Source organism: Triticum aestivum, chromosome 4B (assembly GCF_018294505.1).
Source record: "Triticum aestivum cultivar Chinese Spring chromosome 4B, IWGSC CS RefSeq v2.1, whole genome shotgun sequence".
Lineage (NCBI taxonomy): Eukaryota > Viridiplantae > Streptophyta > Magnoliopsida > Poales > Poaceae > Triticum > Triticum aestivum.
In genome coordinates this window covers 538,147,413-538,171,365 of record NC_057804.1, presented here as the reverse complement: position 1 = coordinate 538,171,365, position 23,953 = coordinate 538,147,413, and the positions used below count along the sequence as shown (strand labels likewise).

Genomic DNA, 23,953 nt, shown 5'->3' with positions numbered 1-23,953 from the left:
TGCAAGCAGTGGCCTCCAATACTCCAGAATTCATGCATTGGTCCGAGAAGCCTATCAGTTGGAGCAGGGCCGACCACCCAGAAGTGATGCCTTCCCCTGGTTCATACTCCCTGGTCTTAGATGCTACCTTTGCAACAGAGAGGCGGGCAGCACATTTCTCCAGAGTCTTGATAGATGGCGGCAGCAGCATCAATATCCCGTACCGTGACACAATGGAGAAGTTGGGAATCAAGCAGAAGCAGCTCATCCCCAGTCGGACTGTATTTCATGGCATAGTCCCTGGCCTTTCCTGCTCACCAATCGGCAAGACGCAGATTGATGTTCTCTTTGGAGACAAGAATCATTTCTGCCGTGAGCCAGTTTGGTTTGAAGTGGTGGACCTCGAAAGCCCCTACCATGCACTTCTTAGCCGGCCAGCTCTGGCCAAGTTCATGGCAGTCCCCCACTATGCCTCCCTCAAGATGAAGATGTCGAGTACCAAGGGGATCCTGACCATAGTCGGAGACTACAAAAAGTCGGTCGCTTGCGCCGCAGATAGCAGCCGGCTGGCCTAGTCCCTCGTGATCGCAGCTGAGAAGCGACTCCTTGACCGAGTGGTGGTGTTGGCAGGCAAGAAGCCGGAAATGTCACTCATCCACCAGGAGTCGGAGGTTGAGGGCTCGTTCAAGCCGGCCAAGGAAACAAAGAAGATACCCCTGGACCCGGAGCACCCGGAGAGGCACGCTGTCATAGGTGCAAACCTTGACAACAAATAGGAAAGCGAGCTCGTCGATTTCCTCCGTGAGAATCGGGACATCTTCTCATGGTCTCCCAAAGACATGCCGGGTGTTCCGACGGATTTCGCCGAGCACAAGTTACATGTCCAACCTGACACCAAGCCGGTCAGGCAGCCCTTGAGCCGCCTGTCGGAAGAGAAGAGAAGAGTTGTCTGAGAAAAAATAGCCCGGCTTCTAGCAGCCGGATTCATCATGGAAGTGTTTTTTCCAGAATGGCTGGCTAATCCAGTCCTAGTATTGAAGAAGAATAAGCAGTGGCGCATGTGCATCGACTACACCAGCCTCAACAAAGCCTGCCCCAAATATCCCTTTGCTCTGCCAAGGATTGATCAAGTGATAGACTCCACAGCCGGATGCGAGCTCTTGAGTTTTTTGGATGCATACTCAAGGTATCACCAGATAAAGCTGAACCCGGCCGACAGGCTGAAGACTGCCTTCATCACGCCATTCGGAGCCTTCTGCTACCTGACCATGAAGTTCGGCTTGAGAAACGTCGGCGCTACGTTTCAGCGTTGCATGTAGAAGTGTCTCCTCAAGCAACTCGGCAGAAATGCCCATGTCTATGTGGATGATGTGGTGGTGAAGACGGAGAAGCATGGCACGCTGCTAGAAGACCTCAAGGAAACTTTTGAGAATCTGCGCCGATTCCAGATCAAGCTCAACCCGGAGAAATGTGTCTTTGGAGTACCAGCCGGCCAGCTCCTTGGTTTTCTGGTCTCAGAGTGCGGCATAGAGTGCAACCCGGTGAAGATCAAAGCCATTGAGAAGATGGAGGTGCCCACCCGACTGCTGGACATGCAGAAGTTCACCGGCTGCCTGGCATCAATTAGCCGTTTCATCAGTCAGATGGGCGAGAAGGCTCTCCCTCTGTACCAACTCATGAAGAAGACCACTTTTTTCGAGTGGAACGACAAGGCGGACGAAGCCTTCTCCCAGCTCAAGAAGATGTTGGCAACCCCGCCTGTCCTGGCAGCTCCGACTGAGAAGGAGCCCATGCTCCTCTACATCACTGCCACCAGTCGGGTTGTCAGCACAGTCATTGTGGTAGAGCGCAAGGAGGAGGGTAGAGCATTGCTGGTCCAGAGACCGGTGTATTACTTGAGTGAAGTACTGTCCGCCTCCAAGCAAAACTACCCGCATTATCAGAAGATGTGCTATAGCGCGCACTTTGCTGCCAAGAAGCTGAAGCCTTACTTTCAAGAGCACCCAATAACTGTCGTCTACACGGCTCTGCTTGCTGAGATCCTGGGAAGCCGGGATGCTTCTGGCCGAGTGGCCAAGTGGGCCATCGATCTGGCCCCTTACACCATCTACTACCAGCCTCACACCACCATCAAGTCGCAAGTGTTGGCCAACTTCCTCGTCGACTGGGTCGAGACCCAGTACCTACCACCAGCACCAGACTCCACCCATTAGCGGATGCATTTTGATGGTTCGAAGATGCGCACCGGTCTGGGAGCCGGCATCGTCCTCACCTCTCCCAAGGGCGACAAGCTCAAATATGTGTTGCAAATCCATTTTGCCGCCTCCAACAACGTAGCAGAATATGAGGCACTCATACACGGACTCCGGCTTGCCAAGGAACTCGGCATTCGCCGGATCCTGTGCTATGGTGACTCCGACTTGGTGGTCTAGCAGTCGTCAAGCGACTGGGATGCCAAGGACGCAAATATGGCAAGCTACCGTTTCCTCGTGCAGCAACTCAGCGGATACTTTGACGGGTGCAAGTTCCTTCACGTGCCAAGAAACGACAATGAGCAAGCGGATGCTTTGGCACGGATCGGTTCCACCCGCCAGGCGATACCAGCTGGCGTCGCCTTGCAGCGCCTCCTCAAGCCATCTCCAGAGTCTGACTCCATCTTCGTGCCGGCCCCTCCTGAAGCAGTCGGATCTGACTTGAGGATACCGGAAGCCGACACGGGGACTTCGGCAGGCGGCCCGGGGACTGCAGCCGTCGCACCCGGCCCGGCAATTCCAGAGCCCGGCCCGGGGACTGCAGCAGTCGGCCCGGGGACTTCTTCAAGACAGCAGGCGGCAGCCGACTCCAACCCACCGCCTCCCAGCTCAACCGCCCTCGTGCAAGTTGTTGTCGTGGCAGTCGGAGAAATAGCAGCACCTTCATGGGCTCAACCCATCCTCAAATTCCTGGTAAACAAAGAGCTGCCAGCCGACGAGACACTGGCCCGACAAGTGCAACGGCGGGCGGCGGCATACACTATAGTCAACAAAGAGCTGGTTCGGCGCAGTGTCACTAGTGTATCAGTGCTGTGTGGAGCCGGACCAGGGCCAAGCAATCCTTAGAGATATTCACCAGGGTGAATGTGGTCACCACGCGGCCTCAAGAGCACTCGTGGCCAAAGCTTTTTGTCATGGATTCTTTTGGCCGACTACTCTTGAAGAGGCCAAAGAGTTGGTCCAGAAGTGGCAAGGGTGACAAAGATTCCACTCCAAGCCTCACTTGCCAGCTTCTGCACTCAAGACTATTCTGATTGCTTGGCCGTTTGCGTCTTGGGCTTTGGATATGGTGGGGCCATTCAAGACAGCCCGTGGCGGCATGACTCATCTGCTTGTCGCTGTGAACAAGTTCACCAAGTGGATAGAGGCCAAGCCAATCAAGAAACTGAATGGGCCGACTGTCGTGACTTTCATCGCCGACATCACCACTCGGTACGACATTCCGCATAGCATCATCACCGACAATGGCACAAACTTTGCCAAAGGAGCCTTGGCTCGTTTCTACGCGACGCAGGGCATCCGACTGGACTTAGCATCCGTTACCCACCCGCAGTCAAACGGCCAGGTTGAGCGAGCAAACTGCCTCATCTTCTCCGGCATCAAGCCCTGACTGGTCGAGCCCCTTGAACATTCGGCCGGCTGCTGGCTCGATGAGCTGTCGGTCGTCCTCTGGAGCATGCGCACAACTCCAAGCAAGTCGACCGGCTTCACGCCCTTCTTCCTCGTCTACGGTGCTGAAGCCGTCATCCCGACAGACATAGAGTTCGACTCCCTGCGAGTCACCATGTACACCGAGGCGGATGCCAAGGAGGCGCGAGAAGACGGTGTCGACCTGCTAGAAGAGGCCCGACTGCTGGCACTCAGCCGGTCCGCCATCTACCAGCAGAGTCTGCGCCGATACTACAACCGCAAGGTGAAGCCAAGATCCTTCCAAGAGGGAGACCTTGTGCTCCGGCTGATCCAGCGAACAGCCGGCCAGCACAAGCTCTCGGCGCCTTGGGAAGGCCCCTTCATCATCAACAAGGTGCTGCGCAATGACTCCTACTATCTGATCGACGCTCAGAAGCCCAGAGCATGCAAAAGAGATGATTCAGGCAAGGAGACGGAGAGGCCGTCGAATGCAAACCTCCTCCGGAGATTTTACAGTTGAAACTAGTATGTATCACACTACCTTTTATATTATGTACAAAGACTCCGGGTCCCCCGAGACGAACTCGGGGACTGCCCTCCTTTTATCTATATGATAAGTGTTATGCCCATAAGTGTGCTTCTGTTTTATGATTTCCGCCTGGCACCGGGTCGACCAGTCGGCCCGGAGGTTTGCCGCCCTCTACTATATGCCGCCTCCCGCAGCCGGACAAGTAATGTGTTGGAACCTAAAACCTCTTCTGTCAGAAGCCGTAGTTCACAGAGCGGCTGCATGGCGGGCAGAAGCGGCAAGACAGTGCCCACATGAAAAATGGTTAAGGAAAAAGCACATATAGCCGAGGTTGGCACCATACCTGCCCGGCCAGTTGTCGAGCAGCCGGCTGACCGGCCTCTGCCTCCCTTGCAAAAACCTCCAAATGGCTAAGTACTTGCCCTCCCGCAAAAAAGCTAAGTACTCAAACCAGCCATAGTCCGCAAAGTGGCTGCTTGGCTGGCAAGAGGGTAGCTAAGGAAGGACGGCAAAGGAAAAAAGCAAGGAGTTCACGCATGGAAAGCTAGAGATTGGCAGAGCAAAGCATAAAGCTGCGACAGAATATTTACATAGATAAAGGCCGATCGGCCGGCATTCAGCAAAGTTTAAAATACACCCAGCGGGTGGAATTGTGCGAATTTAACAAAAGTGTTCAGAATAGCAAGCAGGAAAAGAAAAAAGATAAAATCCCTAAGGAGCGGCGGAGGACTCCGGCTGGGCGCTCGGGTTGGCAGTGCCAGTTGGCACAGCAAACGGCTCCGGCTGGATGTTGGGGTCGGCAGTGCCGGTTGGTGCAGCAGACGGCTCCGACTGGATGTTGGGGTCGACGGTGCCAGTTGGTGTAGCAGGCGGCTCTGGCCGGACGACGGTGTCAGCTGCGCCGATTGGCGCGACAGGCGGCTCTGGCTGGGCGCTGGAGTCGGCAATGCCAGTCTGGGTGATGGAGGGCTGGATGACAGAGTCGGTGGCATCTGTCGGAGGCACGGGCGACTGGTCGGTCACCACCTGGCCGCCTCCAGCAGCAGTCGGCGCTTTGGAGCGCGGGTCGTTGCTTGACGCCCGGTCGGGGTGGGGCTGACCATCCGCACCAGCCTCCGACATGTCGATGTCGATGTCTTCTTCCTCCTCCTCCTCCTCCTCATCCTCCTCCTCGTCCCCCTCCTCTCCTTCATCGCTGGAGTCGATGACTTCGGCCGAGTCCTTGTTGTCCTCTGGGTTCAGCCCGAGCCACTCTTGCGGGGCTTCGCCGCCTTCCTCGACCACCTCCGGAACGAAGATGCTGGTGTCGGTGAAGTCGGCGACCGCCGCCGCCCTGTTAACAAGTTCGGCCTCCACCGCTACTAGCTCCTCCTGCGCTTCTAGCCGGAACATGTCCAGCTGGGCTAAGTCCAGCCTAGGATACCACGCCATGACGAACTCAAGGGCGCGGCACGCTCCTGCCTGGGCTATAGAGCCCTTCCACGCCTCCAGGCAGTCGGCCGCCACCTCCAGCCAGTCGGCGCTCCGGCTTGGAGTGCACAGAGCCGGCAGGCCTGGCCAGAGGGCGGCAATCTCCTGGGCCCCGACGCGCTGAAGACGGCACACCACTTGATGGGCGGGCCAAAGTCGGGCCTGGATGCTGAGGATCTGCTCATTAAGGGTCCGAGGGGCGTCAACGGCAATCTGCGCGCCTTCCGCCCTCCGCTCCTCGCACTGGGCCTCGATGGCTTGGCTCGCGGCGACGGAGTGACCCGGAAAGAAATCTGTTTGGGCAGAAAACAAGGAAAAACAAAGTCAGAAACAAGCAGTCGGCTTAGAAGAGGCCCGCAGCCCAAGACAACGAACAAGAAGAACAAAACTCACCGTCGACCAGGTCCTCGATGTTGCTGAAGCAGGCCGTCATCTGCGCCTCCTTGTCGGCCCAGGCGGCGCGCTCGGTTTCAAACTCGGCAAGGAGATCGGCCTCCTTCGCCTTCGCATCCCGCTGGGCCGTCTTGAGAGCCTCCGTCTGCTCGGCGAGCTTGGTGACTAGCCGGTCCCGCTCCTCGGTCATCTTGCTGCACTCCGCCTCCTTGCCGCACAGAGCGGAGTTGGCTTCGCCCAGCTGCTGCTGCAAGGCGGCGTTGGCCTCTGAAAAAAGGGAAAGAAGAAAGAGCATCAGTCAAGAAGACAAGGCGGAATGTAGTTGCCGGGGAGATCCGGCCCGACTGCCCAGCAGTCGGCCCAAATCTCGGGGACTACAGCCCGCGGGTGCGCCATCGCACCCCCACAGAGAAGAAGTAATTAGCGAAGAAAGAAACATTGAGGAGATTCGGCCCGACTGCTCAGTAGTCGGCCTGAACCTCGGGGACTACAGCCCGCGGATGCGCCAGCGCGCCCCCGCGAAGAAAAAGAGATAGAGCTTACTCCGGCTCTAGGTCAGATGGGCAGTCTGCGTCTCCAGCTCCCGAACCCTGGAGTTGAAGGAGACAGTGCAAAGATTATGATAGTCCTGCAGAAGGGATATCAGACAAGTCAACATTTGATATATACAAGTTAAAGTTCCGGGTCGCCTGCTCAGCAGTCGGCCCGAAACTTGGGGACTATACCCAGTGGGTGCGCTAGCGCGCCCCCACGAAGAAAGCAAGAAGATCAAGGAAAAGGAAAGTAAGGAAAGCTTACGCAGATGGAAGCCCGCGACTCCAGGAAGGCCTCGTTGCAACGCCTGAGGGCTTCGGCTTCGGCCCGGAGCTTGGCCTAGACGTCAAGGGACGCCTGGTTCAGGGCGCCCGTCTCGCCCCCGCGTATCCAGCCTATGGGCGCGGTGCTGGTTGCCTCGGTGTCGGGGACCAATGAGCTCGTGGCACCGACCTCCTGCGGCTGCGGCGCTGAGGCCGCCTTCTCAAGGCGGCGACGCGCGGGTGTGCGGACCTCAGGAATCAGGTCCGTCACCACCGTGTCCTCGATCGGTGGCACCGACGGTGCGGCCGGCTACTCGTCCTGCGTCCCGCTGGCTGGCAGCGGCAGCGGTGGCGGCGGCGGCACAAAGACGTCCGGCATGGCTACGTCGCCGCCCTCCCGCTCCCGGATCGGATGATCGTCGCCGGCTCCTCCGGCCATCGCCACAAACTAAGGTGGAGGCGGCGCAGTGTTCAGGAGCGTCACGAGCAGCGGCTCTTGGCGGCGTGCGGCCTCCGCGAGCCGCTCCTTCTCTGTGGCTTCAGCCTCCGCCTGCGCCAGCGCCCTCTTAGCAGACGCGGCGGCCTTGCCCGCCTGCTCCTTGGCCAGATGGTCAGCCTCTTCTTTACGCGCCTCCCACGCGTTCCGCTCTGTCGTCTCCCGGAGGTCGGCGGCCGGGTCAATTCGCCGGCTGGTGGAGGAGGTCGCCGCCGACCTGACAACCGAGGCGGCGCTCGACTTCTCGAGGACCAGCGGGGCCCTAAAATAAGAATACAAGTCAAAAAAGCTTTTTGACTGGGTTGGCAAGAAGACGGAAAACATGGGAAGGATACTTACGCCGACACCATGACGGGCACCTTCGGCTGCCTCTGATACTTGGCCACCTTGGCCGCGACTTCTTTCCGCCTGGTCGCTATGGTCGGGTTCTTGGGCTTCTTTGGGGCGCTGCCAAATAGGGCAGCGCCCTGCTTCTGCCTGCTCTTGCCACCACGGGCGGGCGGCCTAGTAGAGAGTCCTGCGCCGGTGTTGGCAGTGCTCCGGGCGGGGCGCGGCTCGTCTTCATCATCATCGTCGTCGGGCCAAGTCTCCATGCCGCCGCCCTCCTCGGAGCCGCTTGCTCCGCCACCGCCGCCTGTTGTGTTGTCCGCCAGGGCGGCCGCCCCCAAGTCGGGATCATCCAAGTCGCTCACCGCCCTGTCCGACAGGCAGTCATCACCCGGCCTAGGAGGGTGGCCGTCGCCGCGGACATGTAAATCTACGACCAGAAAGGAGTTGCATCACGATAGGAACAAGGCTGAAGAAAACAGATCAGAAGGAAGAGGTGAAGAAAACTTATGGCAGGCGGCGGATCGTCGCGCGAGTACGGCCGCTTCCTGTACCGCCACTCCACCTCCAACACCTTGAGGTTGGAGATCTCATTCACCATACACGCGACCTCAACAGTCGGCATCTGCTTCGTGCACAGCCGGCTGGGGTCGCGGTGCACGCTCATCCGGAAGATCAGATGAGGGCGGCTCTGGAGCGGGAGAACCCGGCGCTCGACGAAGGCAATCAGGAGGTCAGAGGCCACGAGGCCCTCCGACTCCTGGAGCACCCGAAGTCGGCCGATGGCGGCCGCTGCGTCTGGCGTCACTGGCTTCGGCTTGTAGCCCCAGTTAGGCCGGAGCCCGGTGGGAGGGCCGGCCTCGTAAGCCGGCAGATTGAGGAAGTCGGCAGCCGGATCCACGTTCTCGACGTAGAAGTAGGACTGCTGCCACATCTTCATGGACTGCGCCAGCTCTACCTTGTCTCCGATGGCCTTAGGGCCATGTGGCACGGTGGATCCCGACCCTTACAGGTGGGGGGAGGGAGCTTTGTTTTTAGATGTGTTTTTGATTTTTGTTAGGGTTTGTGTCCTTCTCAGGAAGGTGAGACGATGGTGGCTCCCTGATGATGGAATAAGGTTCTTCCTGACTAGCCCCGGTTTCGGTGGTGCATCTAGCAATGTCGGTGGGCGTGTGTGTCTCCGACGGTTCTGCCTTTGATGGATTTGCTCATGTCTATTTATCGTTCGTCTACATTCATGTGATCCTTCCCATCTATGCTACTCCCTCCTTTCCTAAATATAAGTCTTTTAAAAATTTCTACATGGACTACATACAGATGTATATACACGTATTTAGAGTGTAGATTCACTCATTTTGCTCTGTATGTAAATCCATATTAAAATCTCTAAAAAAAACTTGTACTCCCTCTGTCCCGAAAAACATGTCGCGAGCACAGTTCATTCGCAGTTTTACAGAAACACCCTCGTGGTTTCAAAACTGTATCAAACAAGTCCCCGCCCCCGTCTTCCTCCTCCGCCGTCGCCAGCGGCCGGCGTCGCCCAGCTGCGCGATTCGCCGCCCACCAGGAAGTGCTCCGCCACCTTCAGCAAGTACCTGCTCCGCCGCCTTCGTCGCCAGGTACTGCTCCGCCGCCTAGGTCGCCACGTACTGCTCCGCCGCAATTACCTGCGGGCGTCACCGGAACCTCCCGAGACGTCCTCCTCGAGCTCGCGCACGTCCTCCTCGAGCTCCGGCACATCCTCCTCAAGCTCCAGCGCGTACTCCTTGAGCTCGGCGCGTGCGCCGCCGCAATTCCTCCTGGCCACGATCCTCCGCGCATGCGCCGCCGCAATCCCTCTTGGCCACTATCCCCTACGGGCTTCGCCGGAAACTGCCTCCACGATCCGGTGGACCAGGAGTTCGCGCGCTTCCTCCTCGATCTCCATCTCGTCCTCCTCAATCTCCCGCACGAGCCCGTGCTGCTCCTTCTTCCCTGCCCGCGCGCCCGCCGGTGGAGCTCCTCTGCCCATACTGTTGCTGCTTCTCCCCCGCCGGTGGAGCTCCTCTGCCCATACTGCTGCTGCTCGTCTGCCCAGCTGCCGCCACAGCTCCTGTTCATCAAGAAGAAGAAGGTACTGTAAGGAGTTGCTCCTCTGCTCCTTGTGCTCCTCCATTCCTGTTTGTCACAAAGAACATTGTTAACTGAATACTGTACTCTCCAATGTTAACTGAAGAACAAAGAACAAAATGAAAGTAGCTTGAAGATTTCAGGTTATAAGTCAATGTGGGCGCTACTGAATTATGCTTGTGTGGATCAGCCGCTAGACATCATTTTTATTGTGGGTTTGCAAGTGCTACATCAGCTGGTTCACCATGTGGGATCGGCCGCTCGATCCAAATGAAATTGTGAATTTGCAAGTGTAGACTGGCTACTTGTGCAGTGCTCTGTTTCAGTTTCAGAACCTGAAATCTTCTTGCTGACTTCTCCAAGGAGTTATTTGCTTACTTGTTAGAGCAGAGTAAGCCTATTATTTGCAAGTGCTGACTGGCTACTTGTGCAAGTGTAGACTGGCTACATATTTCACATACATTTTGGAGTACTCTTACTAGCTTCTTGTTAAATCTGAATGAATGATCTGTCCTGAATATTTGGAGAGCTTAACTGCCATTTACTATGCCATTTCATCAAGTGCTAGTAGAATTTCCCCCGACATGTCTGAATGTCAGATCTATTTTACGAAGCTGGCTTATCAAGCTATATCAAGGAATGTAAGCTTTTCTTTTAAAAAAAGGAATGTAAGTTGAATAGCGTGAACCGAAGCAAAACTCTAATAGAACTGTCCAAAACATGACACATGAAAGATGTCTAATAATCTAATGCAGGTCACAAACTCCAATGTTAGGTTTTTGAAATTTTATTAATGAAAGTTTGTGTACTGTTGATCATGTGGCACTGCTACAAAAAATGGCTTATGGTTATGGATCTGGATCTAGAGAGGACCTCAACAATCCTACTAAATAAAAGAAGGACAATTCGATCTCTGGCACGGTCTCTAGGTGTGGCCCGATCAACCCTACATAAGAGGTTCCAGTTGAATGAGCTCAACCGCATCACAACCACCGTGAAGCCTCACCTCAAGCTAGAGAACAAGCTTGCGAGATTGAAATTTTGTATGTCCATGGTCGATGACAATTCAATCTCAACTTCTCGGGCTATGTTTAAACCAATGACGAATATGGTTCACATCAATGAGAAGTGGTTTGACATGACGAGAGTGAAGAATAGTTGCTATGTACTTCCAGGAGAACCTGAGCCGAAGCGCACCGTGTCAAACACTCACAGCATTGGGAAGGTGATGTTCCTAACAGCTGTTGCTAGGCCTCGATATAACAATGAGGGGGAGCTAACATTCGACGGGAAGATTGGCATTTGGGCATTCGTTGAAGAGACTGAGGCGAAGCGGACAAGTCATAACAGAACAAAGGGAACAAAAGTGTTGACATCAGTGAAAGTAACTAGGCCTGTGTGCAGAGATTATCTAATCAATAAGGTTATCCCGGCAATTCAGGATAAGTGGCCTGACGATGACGAGGGAGCAACAATATTCATCCAACCGGATAATGCAAAGCCTTATGTCCTTCCCAATGATGTAGCTTTTCGAGAAGCTGTGGAACAAACTGATCTTGACATCCGATTGCTACAACAGCCCCCAAATAGCCCTGAGTTAAATTGTTTGGACCTCTGCTTCCATACCTCTCTCCAGTCTCTAACCGATTGTAGGTCACCTACAAACATCCAGGAACTGGTACAGGGTGCGGAAGAGGAATTCGAGAACTATGATCCCGACAAGTTGCACAGAAGCTTTATCACATTAGAAGCAGTTATGTTTGAAGTTATGAAAGACAAAGGAGGAAATCAATATAAGTTTCCCCACTTGCACAAGGATCGCATTCAGAATGCTTGCAGGGAAATCATCAGTGTATATTGCGACAGTCAGGTAGTTGTTGATACTAGGGCCATTATAGAAGAAATGGAAATTGCAATAGGAAAAGAAAATGAAAGGAAAGAATTGGCTAAAGAAGGGAAAAGAAAGAAAAGTAAAGGGAAGGGAAGGGAAGAAGTGGCCAGAGAAATAATGTAGTCAAGAGGGGGCAAAGAGGCCCTTATGTCATGTAGTCAGGTGCTCCTTGTGTATGTCTTGTGTAATCTTGTGTCAAGAGGGGACAAAGATGCCCTTATGTCATGCCCTTGTGTATGTCTTGTCTAATCCTTGTATATCAACTCCTTGTTGGAATTTATTGGAATTATCTGGGTTATTTGGATTAATTAAATTATCTGGGTTATTTTGATTTATTTGAATTAATTTGGATTAATTCTAGTTATTTGAATTAATTTGGGTTAGTGGACTGAAATTTTTGCTTCACAACTACAACAACTAATGAGGCAAGCAAGGCCTTTGCTAATCCCATATCATCAGTAGATGAAATGGTATGAGATTATCTTCTACTGCAATTGCAATCTAGCTTTAGTAAAAAAAAGCAAGAGTCCCTTGTATGGAGTTAACTGAAGACTCAACATGTTCTAAAGTTTTGAAATAAGAGGTCCATTTAGCATGGAACAAATAAAAGGACAGTGGCTAATTAGCTATCAGTATATATTTCTCAGCTTTTTAATTAGCTATCAGTATATAAGTACAGCCTTATACATCTCCCCTTCATGATCTAAACATATACAGCCTTGGGTAGTTTAATTTCTTAGCAACTGTAGTCTACTGATTAATTACCTGGTGGGTATAGTGAAGAGGAGCAAATTGATCAGCTGTATACTAACTGAAAGGTTAATTAAGCTAGGTAGAAAGAAACCCACTGAAGTCTGTAGAATGCAGTTTTGTTTTTGTATGCTAAACCTGTAGTACACTGTACACATGGAGTATACTGTTGGAGTTTAGTGTGGCATATACTGGTGAGTCCTTTTGGTCAAGCATATATCTAGAAGTTTAGTGTGGCATATACGAGCTGCAATGTCTGTCTCTACAGGTCTAGAAGTTGATGTCTGTCTCTACAACTGATGATGCAATCCATCTTGAAAATCTAACAACAACTGGTGTCTGTCTCTACAGAGATCAGTTGATGTCTGTCTCTACAGCGAACTGCAACCTTGAACCCCTAACCAGTCATGGACTCATCACTCATGGTCAAGCATACTAAATGGTTTTTTTCAGTTCACTTCACTGCACTAGGTACGCATCCTGGCTTTCTTCAGTTAACGCAAAGCTTATTTGCACAGGTTTGTGACAGAAAATGGCCACACTAAACCATCCAATTCATAACAATACGCCACAGCTAGCTAAGGATTTAATATTATGAACAAGACAGAGAGTTCAATTTACCTGAGGAAATTTGAGAGCTATCCTTATCGCTTCCTCGGCATCTGCGAGGGCGCCTTACACCTGCACAATTGCGACCAAACCATCACTCATCAGAGTAAATCCATTTACACTGTCAGAACTCAGAGGCTAGCTAGTTCTCCAGGCAAATTCAGCAAGGAGGAGCAGACCTGCCTCCGTAGGCCAGATGCAGCCCACCTTTACAGCACATTCTCTGTCAGTACAAGATGGAGTACTTGGCGGCCAAACACATTCTCTGCCAGTACAAGATGCAGTCCATGGCGATGCTCTGCAGCACAAACAAGTCAGAGAGCTGCAGTTTTGTCCATGGCGTTTTGGGGAGAGACGAACCAGAGCAAGCACGAACAGACCTCGGTGAAGAGGGCCTCCGCCCGCACGGCATCCCCCGCGGCGAGCGCGGCCTCGGCCTTCTCCCGCGCCGCAACCAGTCAAGCCAGATAGAAATGAACAAGAAGAGTTGCGGTGTGGCGAGCCCGCGACGAGGCAGGGGCGGCGAGGAGGCCCGCAAGCTCTTGACGTTGACCGACTGGAGGATCTCGCCCTCGCTTCGCGGCGTCGGCGGCACCGTCGTCGTCGACGGCGAGGACGACACCCGGCTGCTCGTCGGCCTTTAGGTTGTTATTGGTGGTCCGGATCCGGCGCCTGCAGGCTCTCCGACGGCGGTTCCGACGCAGCCGAAGCAGAGCTGTGGGTTGGACTAACATGGGATCCAAATCAAGGATTTTTTTTGAGAAAGGGGGAGCTTGGGGAGGCAGGCGAGCGGTAGCTGCGGCGGCGGAGCAGGAGGCGGCTGCGGCGGGAGAGCGGGGAAGCAGGGGAGCGGCGGCGGCGGGAGAGCGGGGCAGAAGGGGAGCTGCGACGGCGGGGAGCAGCAAAGCAGTTGCGGCGGAGAGCAGCGCAGCTGCTGCTTCTGTCGGAGGAGGAGAACGAGGAGCGCGGGTTTGGTCGGAAAAAATTAGAGGGTTTTTTTGTAAAAATGCCGGCACGACATGTTTTTCGGGACGGAGGGAGTATTTAGCAACGAAGGAAGCAGTTGTTGTTCTGGTGCGCTGGTCCTATAAGGTCTTATCACGACGACTTCCCAATTGTCAACTACAACAAGTTGTGCCCGGCTCTGATGAGGGAGCGTGATGACGGCGACACGTCTTTGGCTCGCTTTAGTGCTTTAGCCATCGCTAGGTGGTCTATGAATCTAGATATAATTTTTATTATTTCTAGAGTGTTCGTTGTACCGCCGTGATTAAAAATGAATAGATCGGATGTTTTTTTCAAAAAAGTTCTCTCTCCCCGCACGCGTCCCGTAATGACGACCGAGTTAGACGTCCTTAATGACGACCGAGTTGGACTGTCCTAGATGCCCGCATCGCGTGAAGCAAAACCAATCAAGGCAATCATCATCATTAGTGGTTGCGTGGTGCCCGCCTGCTGACTGAACCGTGATGCTTCGTTTATCTCATGCTTTTTAGTGCTATAGTTCCTGCCCTCTTCAGTGGCACTAAACTAGTAATCCAATCGCAGGGCCGTCCGATGGAGATCGCACGTCGGGCGTTCGCCTGGGGCCCACCCCTAACCGCGTCCGCGGAGCAGCACCCGCAACCGCACATGCCGCTCTCCGTCCCCGCCCCCACTTTCTTTATTGACCCTCTCGCCCGTCGCGTCTCGTCTTGTCGAGTCGTCGGGTTGGTAGGTGCTCAGCCTTGTTTCCTCCTCTCTTCTCCGCCTTTTCCTCCGCCGGGGCGGAAGCTCCGACGATTCGCGCCGCTCGCCAAGGTATGCCCCGCCGCCCCTCCATGCCCTCTCTTTGATTCTGCAGCGTAGGAGCACTCGTAGATTTGTCGTGCTAAGTTCGGTTGATTTCGCGCCGTTCTCGCGGCCGACCCGTGCGTTTGTTCTTCTACTCGTCTTCCTCTCCGGCGTCCTCCTGGCTGGCTGGCCTGCCCCCGAATCCGGCCAAGGAGGCAAAGGGGGGGCTCAAGAAGTCAAGAGTGCTGCCCCCCTCCGCGCCTTAGTCCTAGAACTGCCGCCCTGCCGGCGTCACCGCCGACGCTTTACCAGTTTACCCCCAACCCCTCCGCCCCTCACCATCACATCACAGGCGTGTCGTCGCAGCCGCCGTTCGCCTTCTACATCGTCGCGGCCCCGCTGCCTCAACCCCGTCCGCGGTTTCGGCCCTTGGTTTCCCAAGTAGGACCATTTTTGTCACCCACAGAATGTGTGTGGCCCGTAGTTCAACCACCCACTGACCCTGTTTATGAGTAACACTGCCGTTTTATCTTTCAACTATGATTCACAAGCGTCTGCCCTTTTTCTAAATTTCCTGTTATCTTCTCTGCTTAGATATTTTGGACAGCAGGTATATTTTTTGGGTTGATTATAGCTGATAGGGAAAGACAATTTCTCTTGTGTTCTCTTGCTCTATTTGGGTTAGAACCATAATTCTACAGAGACAATTTGGACATCGGATTCGATTCACAGTTGCTTCTGTCAGTCCTCAGATCTCAGCAGCTGCTGACATTGTTAGTTGCACAAACCCACAACGACGCAGCAAACAACCTGAACTAATTTCAGCCTTTGCACATCTTCCAGCTCATATCTCTTTGTTCCCATCCTTTTGCTTGCTCAAACACCTCTGTTGCCACTCATTGTAGTGCCTTGGGCCCTTAATGAACTCACTCTCAGTCGTCGTTCTTTTGCAACAAAGCCCAACTATCCAACCAATAGCTAATTTGATAAGTCAGGACACTAGCATAACAAACCATTACATTCCTAAAACATGATGTATTCCTAGCCTTCCAGATGGCCTAAATAACTGCTGCAAAGCCAATTTGTATTAACCTTCCAATGGCCTTAGGAAATCGGGCAAGCCAACTTACTCAGCAGTACAGAAGCTGCTATTTTCAGGGTCACATACAATGCCTTGACCGAGTCCTTTTTGTGCTTTAGGGCTCATCGCTGAATAGCCCATCTGCTCACATGACTTCTGGATTCTGCCATAACACCAAATTCTCTTACCAGCTCTCTTCTGAATCTTACACAAGCCCAAGCATCTCCTAGTATGCGAGCAACCTTCACTGCTTATTGACTTGATCGGCCAAAGTTTTAGTATTAATGCACAATCTTGTTGACCTCCTGTGAAAAATGTGAATTTCCAGGTTTACTGCACACCTGTGTGTGATAACACCTCCCTACAGAGTTATTTCCTCTTAAGGAGCTGTTGCCATAAGCCACACCTGTGTGTGATAACACCCCCCTACAAAGTTATTTCCTTTTAAGGAGCTGTTGCCATAAGCCATTACTGTTTATCAATTTCCAAATCCATTTATCCATCAAGCAAATGTTCATCACACATAGGCGTCCTCATTTTTTTAATATCATAAATGCCTAGACCTGGCCAGATATGTCTGTATATATCACATAGTGCATATATGTTTTAGGCAATTTCTCACAAGCTATATTGATTGTGGTGATTGATTCCATGTAGCAATCACATAACATGCAGGAGTTTCCAGTTTGTATCCAGTATAAAAACATTTTAGGCATGTACCAAGTTTCGGAGGTATGGAAATAAACTAGTTGGCGTTAGCGATGCTACAGTGAACTATTTTTGGCGTATGCTGTTGCTGGGTGTGCCACATTGGGGATAATTTTAGAACCAGCTATTTCTACTCTTTGTTGATACATTATCTAATTATGCGATGCGATGATATGTTCTAGTTCAGTGTTGCACCCAACATGGCTCCTATACATGTAGAGAAACGATGATTCTCCAGGAATGTTGAGGGCATGTTCAGTTGTTGTCATATCACTTAGTGGGATTGCAGGCATGCCATAGGTTAACTTTATTTTTGTATGTGGCAGGACTATGAGTTCCCTTTTACTTGCCATTTGAGCAATAGTTGTTAGCATGGTCTAAAATAGCTTCCATCATAGTATTTAAGTTGTCCTGGATTATTCTTGTAGATAACTATAGTAATAGGTCTATTTATTGAACGCATGTATCTTTACTTCTTTAGTCTTAATGCATTGTTTTCTCTTATATTTTGTTCATTTGAATTTGACATTATTTTCCATGTGTCAGTTACGAGATGTATGCGCTGCGTTTTAAGTTCCCCTCAGTTCGATATGCTTTCTCTAGAAGTACATGTGGGTGGGTGGGTGGGTGGGGGGGATGCATAAAACTAAAAGTATAAGTATAGTGTTTACATGTACACACACCTGTGGATTTAGATTTATGTATATATCATCCACAATCATGTTTTTCGTTCCATATGATTTGGGTGTAGATAAACCCTACAATTTGAGGGGGGGCATGCATAAAATTAAAAGTATAAGTATAGTGTTTACATGTACACACACCTGTGGATTTAGATTTATGTATATATCATCCACAATCATGTTTTTCGTTCCATATGATTTGGGTGTAGATAAACCCTACAATTTGACAAATTTGACCTAGTCTTAGTGGATATAACTTTTGCCTTCCTTTAGAAAAAATGGTGCTTCATGTGATGCAGAACACTTACCTCTAGGTGAACAAATAATTCAGACAGGGGCAGTCCATGCATAAGTGCTTTCCAAATCTGCTAGGCTATTTCTGTGTTTTAACATCCCAAATTAAGATCCGTTCGAGTCGGGGGACTTAAGATCCAGCAGAGAGATTATCCCAGTCCTGGGTTTGCTAGCTTCGCTTACTTGATTCCAGCATAGAGGAGGAGATTGATCCAGTCCTGGGTTTGCTAGCTTTGCTTGTTTCCAGCATAAGTGTGCTTTCCAATTCTGCATGGCTATTTCTGTGTTTTAACATCCCAAACTAAGATCCATTCGAGTCGGGCGACTTAAGATCCAGCAGAGAGATTATTCCAGTCCTGGGTTTGCTAGCTTCGCTTACTTGTTTCCAGCATAGAGGAAGATCCTTTTCTAAAAAAAAAAGCATAGAGGAAGAGATTGACGGCGTTTCAATTTGTTCATCCGGCTCTCTCAAATGATTTTTAGTTATTTCTTTATGATCTACATTTATATTTCTATTTAACTTATCGTATATTTGTCCTATCTCCTATGCAGTTGATGCCATCGTCGCACTGAACAATTATTGATAAAGTAGTCAAAACTAACTGCTGTTGATCTCGGGGAGGTGTACTGTCTCCTTGGATTCCGGCAAATAGATCACCTCCACAAGGTTGGAAAATATGTCAGCAAAGGCCTCTAACATGTCATACAGATATCCAGACAATTCTCAAATACCATACTACAGCAGTTCAATGCATGTGGGGGGAAATGGTACTTGCTATGTGCAACAAAATCATGAGGGTCATCACTACATGTCCTCTGATGATGGCTCACAGAACAGCGATTCAAAGTCTCAGGTGATTCACCCACAGTACAGCACTCTAGAGTCTTCATCAGCCAATTGTGTTTATGCTGTCAATAGCTCTACATCTCCTCAGTGCATAAGTGGGAGCCACATTTCTCTGCATGATAGCCACTCAGATCACACATATGATTCTCCTGCAAGTGGCATCACCGAGGTTCCAGGTTTGGGGTTTACAACACTTCAGGAGCTAGCAGATGCACTGTTTGGATCTGATTCAGATGCAGTTAGTTCTGACAGATCCTCCCTAGTAATTGGCGCCGCAATGCACCAAAGTAACTGGAGAGAGCTTCTGGGAATTAGCTCTGGGGACTTGAAGCAGGTAATTGTAGCATGTGGTAAGGCTGTTGATGAGAATAATTGTCACGAGGAATTGCTGATATCAGAGTTACAGAAGATGGTTTCTGTGTCTGGAGAACCAATGCAACGTCTGGGAGCCTATATGTTGGAAGGCCTTGTTGCGAGGCGTTATTCCACTGGACACGCGTTGTATAAATCTCTGAAGTGTAAGGAACCTCAACCTACGAATTCAGAGCTCATGTCCTACATGCATCTTCTCTATGATATCTGTCCATTCTTCAAATTTGGTTACATGTCTGCCAATGGTGCTATAGCTGAGGCTGTTAAGGGTGAGAACTTTATTCACATTATCGATTTCCAAATCGCTCAAGGGAGCCAGTGGGTAACTATGATACAGGCCCTTGCTGCGAGGGCTAGCGGACCACCATGCTTAAGAATTACTGGTATAGATGACTCAGATTCGGCTTATGCCCGAGGTGGTGGACTGGATATAGTTGGGCGTAAGTTATACAGCGTTGCCCAGTCATGTCGTCTGCCCTTTGAGTTCAATGCTGTACATGCAGCTAGTCATGAGGTTACACTTGAACATCTTGATATAAGAAAGGGAGAGGCTATTGCTGTCAACTTTGCGTATCAGCTGCATCATACTCCTGATGAAAGTGTCTGCATAGAAAACCACCGGGATAGGATATTGAGAATGGTTAAGAGCCTTTCTCCTAGCGTGGTAACTCTTGTAGAGCAGGAGGCTAACACAAACACTGCCCCATTCTTCAGTAGATACATGGAGACCCTTGACTACTACACTGCCATGTTTGAGGCAATAGATGTTGCTTGCTCCAGGGATGACAAGAAGAGGATGAGCACTGAGCAGCACTGTGTTGCAAGAGATATTGTCAATTTAATTGCATGTGAAGGTGCAGAAAGAGTGGAGAGGCACGAACCTTTTGGAAAGTGGCGGTCTAGACTTGCAATGGCTGGCTTTAGACCATACCCCCTAAGTGCATTGGTGAACAATACTATCAGAACACTGTTAAATAATTACAACAGTTACTACAAGCTAGAGGAGAAAGATGGTGTCATTTATCTCGGATGGAAGAACAGAAAGCTGGTTGTATCTTCTGCATGGTGGTGACATTCCTGAATATGGAAGAAGCTTGTTTAGGTATGTTGTTTACACTTAGACGTAACCTAGTAACATATGGTTAATTTGTATCATGGTCTATCCAATTAATTAAACCTCATGTTGTGTTGTCTTAGTTGGAGAACACACTTGGTTTTTATGGCTTGTGGCACATATTCTTGGGTTTATAATAACTATAGGTTTCAGAAAGCCCAACTGTAACCAATTCACAGCTGAGCTTAACAAGTAATGCAGGTGGAGTAAAACTTGAGGTTCTGTGCTAGAAGCCATATAACTTTATTTTACGAAAATTGCTAAGTTATTTTAGTAATTCTTCTGTCTTGGTAAAATTTAAGTTTATTTATAATAACCTTCTCACATACCTGTGTCATGCATTCAACATCTGGTGCTTACAGTTTTGTTGCCTGCAGGTTATGGCTTTGTGTTCGGCACATAAATCCTAGGTGGAACCTAATCAGCGAATGTGAATTCCATAATCCAAAGGACTGTGGCTGCTTGCTTCTTGGCGCCCAGCTGTCAACCCTCCGCTGCGCACACCATTCAGATTTGATGGGTATAACTGAAATACTCGTCGTGGCTTCGGTTGTAATATAGGCACAAACCGTGCTGCTGCTACCGTCTACTGACCATCTCTAGCTGGTGAACCACGTCCCGAGTCTCAAAGGGGATCTTTATGTTCCTTGGTAGTTTCATTCTCTCTCGTCTTTATGTGAAACCTGGAGCTTATGCTAGGTAATGGTAGCCGCTACACAGTTGTCTGGTAGATTGTGTATGTTCCACAAAAAAAGTAGATTGTGTATGTACCATTTGATGGATGATTTATTATATGTATATGTTACACGAACTGAACTTCTAGTAATATATTTCTGGTTTGTTTGTCATAATGCTTCACATTTCTTTAAGCATCCATTTTTACTTTTTGCTGTGCCGTGCCAGCAGATTATAGATAGATGGATTTTTGCACACTAGACACTAAAAGTTCTGATGAAAGGCCCCTGGGTCGTGTGGAATGCACCGAAGTGAAGAGGTGTCACTGGGTTGTGTGTGGCTCTCGCATGGAGGTGTTTGACGGCAAGTGCTCGATTTACTCCATTACGTCGGCCGTCCATCAGCGTGGATGCGTGCTTGGCGTCCAATAGCGTGCATGCATGTTTCGTATCCAGTCTTTGCAAAACATGGCTATGTTGAAAGAGCCACACAAAAGGCTATTGAAGTCAATTCCACAACTTCACCACTTGGTTATTCATCATCAACATCGGAAAGTACTCTTCTTGCACCACCAACACTCTTTGAGACTTCTTTTTCATGAAGCTCTTGTTTTGGAAAGATTTGGACTTGTCCTTGTGGATGAGCTTGCCTCCATTGTTTTCCCTCTTCTCGTATGTGTAATCGACAATGAAGTGACTCACGTTTCCATAATTGTAGCAAGTCCTAACTCTTTGACAGATCTATTATAAAGATTCACCACAAGTACAAAGCACCTCAAACATAATAAAAATTACATCGAGGTCCATGGACCACCGAATGGCCATTACCACCACCAGAACGAGCCCTCAACGAGCCGCTGTCGCCGCTTCCATACCGGAGCCGGCTTGACCTTGTCGATGACAGTCGGGAAGTCTTCGTTCACTGCCCCTAAGGACCAGGTCCCTGGAGCTGCAGTCGTCATTGAATCTTTGAATCGATCTGAAGAACCTGACACCAAATATCTCCGTTGCATACGCACTGCGAGAAATCCTAACCTCCCCGCCCCAAGGAGCTAGCAGGAATCTACGCCAGAACTTCGTCTAATCCGTCCCAGCGAACACACTTGAGGAGGGTCGGAGCCCGGAAGACTGATTCAAAGAAGGAGCGGCGCCATCCGTCCAAAGAAGGAGCGCCGCCAAGGAGCTAGCCGGTGAAGATCGAGGGAAGGAAGACTTTCCCAAGTCTCTTTGGGAGAGAAGAAAGAAAAGCCAAAGTTTCTACAAGAGTTAACTCTTTGACCCTTTGACTTGAAATCACTTGAGTTGTCCTTTGAGTTGTTCTACTTGAAGTTCCTCTTGTTGTCCTAAAAAGCTCTTGAAGCTAGAGCAATGTGCACATTGAAAGCATATTTGGTGTTTTTAGAGCAACACTCGCCTTCTTCTTATTTTTCTTCTCTAGTCTCTTGAATATGGACCACTTTGGCCTTCAATGCAAGGTTGGGCTTCTTGACCCCACGAGCAAGAGCATTGTCGGCGGTCTTGCTCAAGATTCCCATGGAGACGAACTTATCCAACACATCATTAGATGACATGCAGTGAAAGTCTAGTCTTTCATGAATCACGAAAGAAGTGCTCTTGTCAAAAGGCATGATCGCCTTAAAAACTTGCGCTTGATCCAACTGTCATCCGAGTCCTTACTACCATAGTCCTTGAATGAAATTGCAAGGGCTATCAGTTGACGATAGAGTTCTTCAGGGGTCTCGTCTTCATGCATGATGTGGACTCAAACAATACGTACTAAAAATGTAGGCGTCATCTCTTAATTGCCCCAGCTGGACTAGGTAGTACAATATAGCTTGAAAAATGATCTTATATTGCGGGATGGAAGGAGTACATGCCATTTTCTTTTCCTCTTTGAAAATTAGGAAGCTTCAACAAATAAGTGTAAGTAACCCTGCAAAAAGGAACTAGTGTAAATAAGAAGGGGTTATGAAGCTCTCCTACAGTACAATACGACCACTAGTCGTAATAGAGAGTATCATATACTAGTTTCATGCATATGATAATAGTGTATGATAATACTTCCGTAATGCATAGTATCATAACCTAGTATCTTAGTTTGCCTCATTAATTGACATGCATGACACAAAGTAGTACTACATTTAATATGATACGGTATCATAATATGATACCACATCCTCTCTTTCCTCATTTAGTTCTCTGCCACATCATTCAAAAAGTCTACTTGGCATGCATGATACCGCTTATGATACTCCCATTACGACCAGTCTTACTGTTCTCTGGTTTCATACATGATGAAATAAATTACCGAAACTAATCTGATTGCCCATGCATTTAATGAGCCGATATCTTACCGTATAACTAACAAAATAATTATACGGTCAGATCTTAACCAAATTCAGTTAATACGACGCCCCTGGTGCCGTGCCAGCTGGCGCCTCCCCTCCCCTCCCACCCCGCATAACTCGGACGGGTGTCGTCCTCCTGCCACCTCTCTGGTCTCACTCTCAAGTCAACCCGGCCGCCGCTTCCTCCGCTATATAAACACGCAGCAGCGCAAGGCTCTCGTCCAATCTCCATTTCGCATTTCCCCAAATCCCAGCAATCCGAAACCCCAGAGCAACCGCAACCGAAGCTTGCAAGCCATGGATCCGGGCGGGCCGCCCCGCCCCGCGCCCTCCTACGCCGGCGGCCCCGCTGGCTACCGCGGGGAGGCCTCCTCCTCGTCGTCCCCGCAGCCGCAGCCGAGCACGCCTTGGGATCTTGGTGCGGGCGCGTCTCCCTTCGCCTTCGGGCCACCGGTGCCGGGGCTGATCCCGCCGCTGCACCCGCAGTTTGGGTCGCAGCAGCACCCCAGAGACATCTACTACTCGGTTGGCCCGCCGATGCCGATACACCCATTGGCGTGGACGCCGAGCTACCTGGAAGCCATGGGTCCGCACAACTGGAGCGGCGCCAGCGACGCGTTCCGCCCCGCCGTCCTCCCCATCAGCAACTCCGACATGGTGGCCGCGCCGCAGCCGCCGCAATTCGCGCAGAAGCAGAATCCGCCGTGGTTCGAGCCACTGCCGCCGCAGCCCTATGTGTATGTGGGGCAGCCAGCGCCACGGATTTACCAAGACTGGAGGTTGGTGCAGATCCGATCGCAGTTGCTCAGTTCCCCGATGACGCTTGAGCAGCTGGTGATGTCCCTGGACCAGGAGCACTTGGAAATCCTGGTCCACCAGCTCGAGGTGGGCGACGGGCAGATGCGCAAGATGGTGCTCGACGGGTTCAAGCCCTGCGCGCACTGGATCATGGGGAACAGGCAGGGGCATCCGGTGTTCGAAGCGCTGCTGGGAAGCTTCCATGGGCACTACAAGGAGCTCAAGATCATCGTGGAAGCCGCCGTCACG

At 50.7% G+C, this 23,953-nt stretch overlaps 2 protein-coding genes across 2 annotated transcripts; one reads left to right on the top strand and one right to left on the bottom strand.

Moving 5' to 3' along the window:
- Nucleotides 1-4,737: 4,737 nt before the first annotated feature.
- On the bottom strand, nucleotides 4,738-14,017 carry LOC123093153 (retinitis pigmentosa 1-like 1 protein). The gene is made up of 8 exons (XM_044515065.1): nucleotides 13,393-14,017; nucleotides 13,192-13,310; nucleotides 13,025-13,084; nucleotides 7,666-9,810; nucleotides 6,832-7,588; nucleotides 6,577-6,661; nucleotides 6,034-6,300; nucleotides 4,738-5,933 (listed from the first exon to the last, which is right to left on the bottom strand). Exons 7-8 carry the CDS (start codon nucleotides 6,221-6,223, stop codon nucleotides 4,882-4,884), a joined length of 1,242 nt encoding a protein of 413 aa, XP_044371000.1. The 5' UTR covers nucleotides 6,224-6,300; nucleotides 6,577-6,661; nucleotides 6,832-7,588; nucleotides 7,666-9,810; nucleotides 13,025-13,084; nucleotides 13,192-13,310; nucleotides 13,393-14,017; the 3' UTR covers nucleotides 4,738-4,881.
- A 651-nt stretch (nucleotides 14,018-14,668) lies between these two features.
- On the top strand, nucleotides 14,669-20,735 carry LOC123093152 (scarecrow-like protein 21). Its single transcript, XM_044515064.1, has 3 exons — nucleotides 14,669-14,812; nucleotides 18,104-19,872; nucleotides 20,262-20,735. The coding sequence occupies exon 2, from the start codon at nucleotides 18,229-18,231 to the stop codon at nucleotides 19,840-19,842; it is 1,614 nt and encodes a 537-aa protein (XP_044370999.1). The 5' UTR covers nucleotides 14,669-14,812; nucleotides 18,104-18,228; the 3' UTR covers nucleotides 19,843-19,872; nucleotides 20,262-20,735.
- The last annotated feature ends 3,218 nt before the right edge of the window (nucleotides 20,736-23,953 follow it).

Coding starts and splice junctions, on each gene's coding strand:
- LOC123093153 (XM_044515065.1), bottom strand. CDS start 6,223: ATGACCGAGGAGCGGGACCGGCTAGTCACCAAGCTCGCCGAGCAGACG. Junction 5,934..6,033: donor CATCGAGGACCTGGTCGACG/GTGAGTTTTGTT, acceptor CTGCCCAAACAG/ATTTCTTTCCGGGTCACTCC.
- LOC123093152 (XM_044515064.1), top strand. CDS start 18,229: ATGTCAGCAAAGGCCTCTAACATGTCATACAGATATCCAGACAATTCT.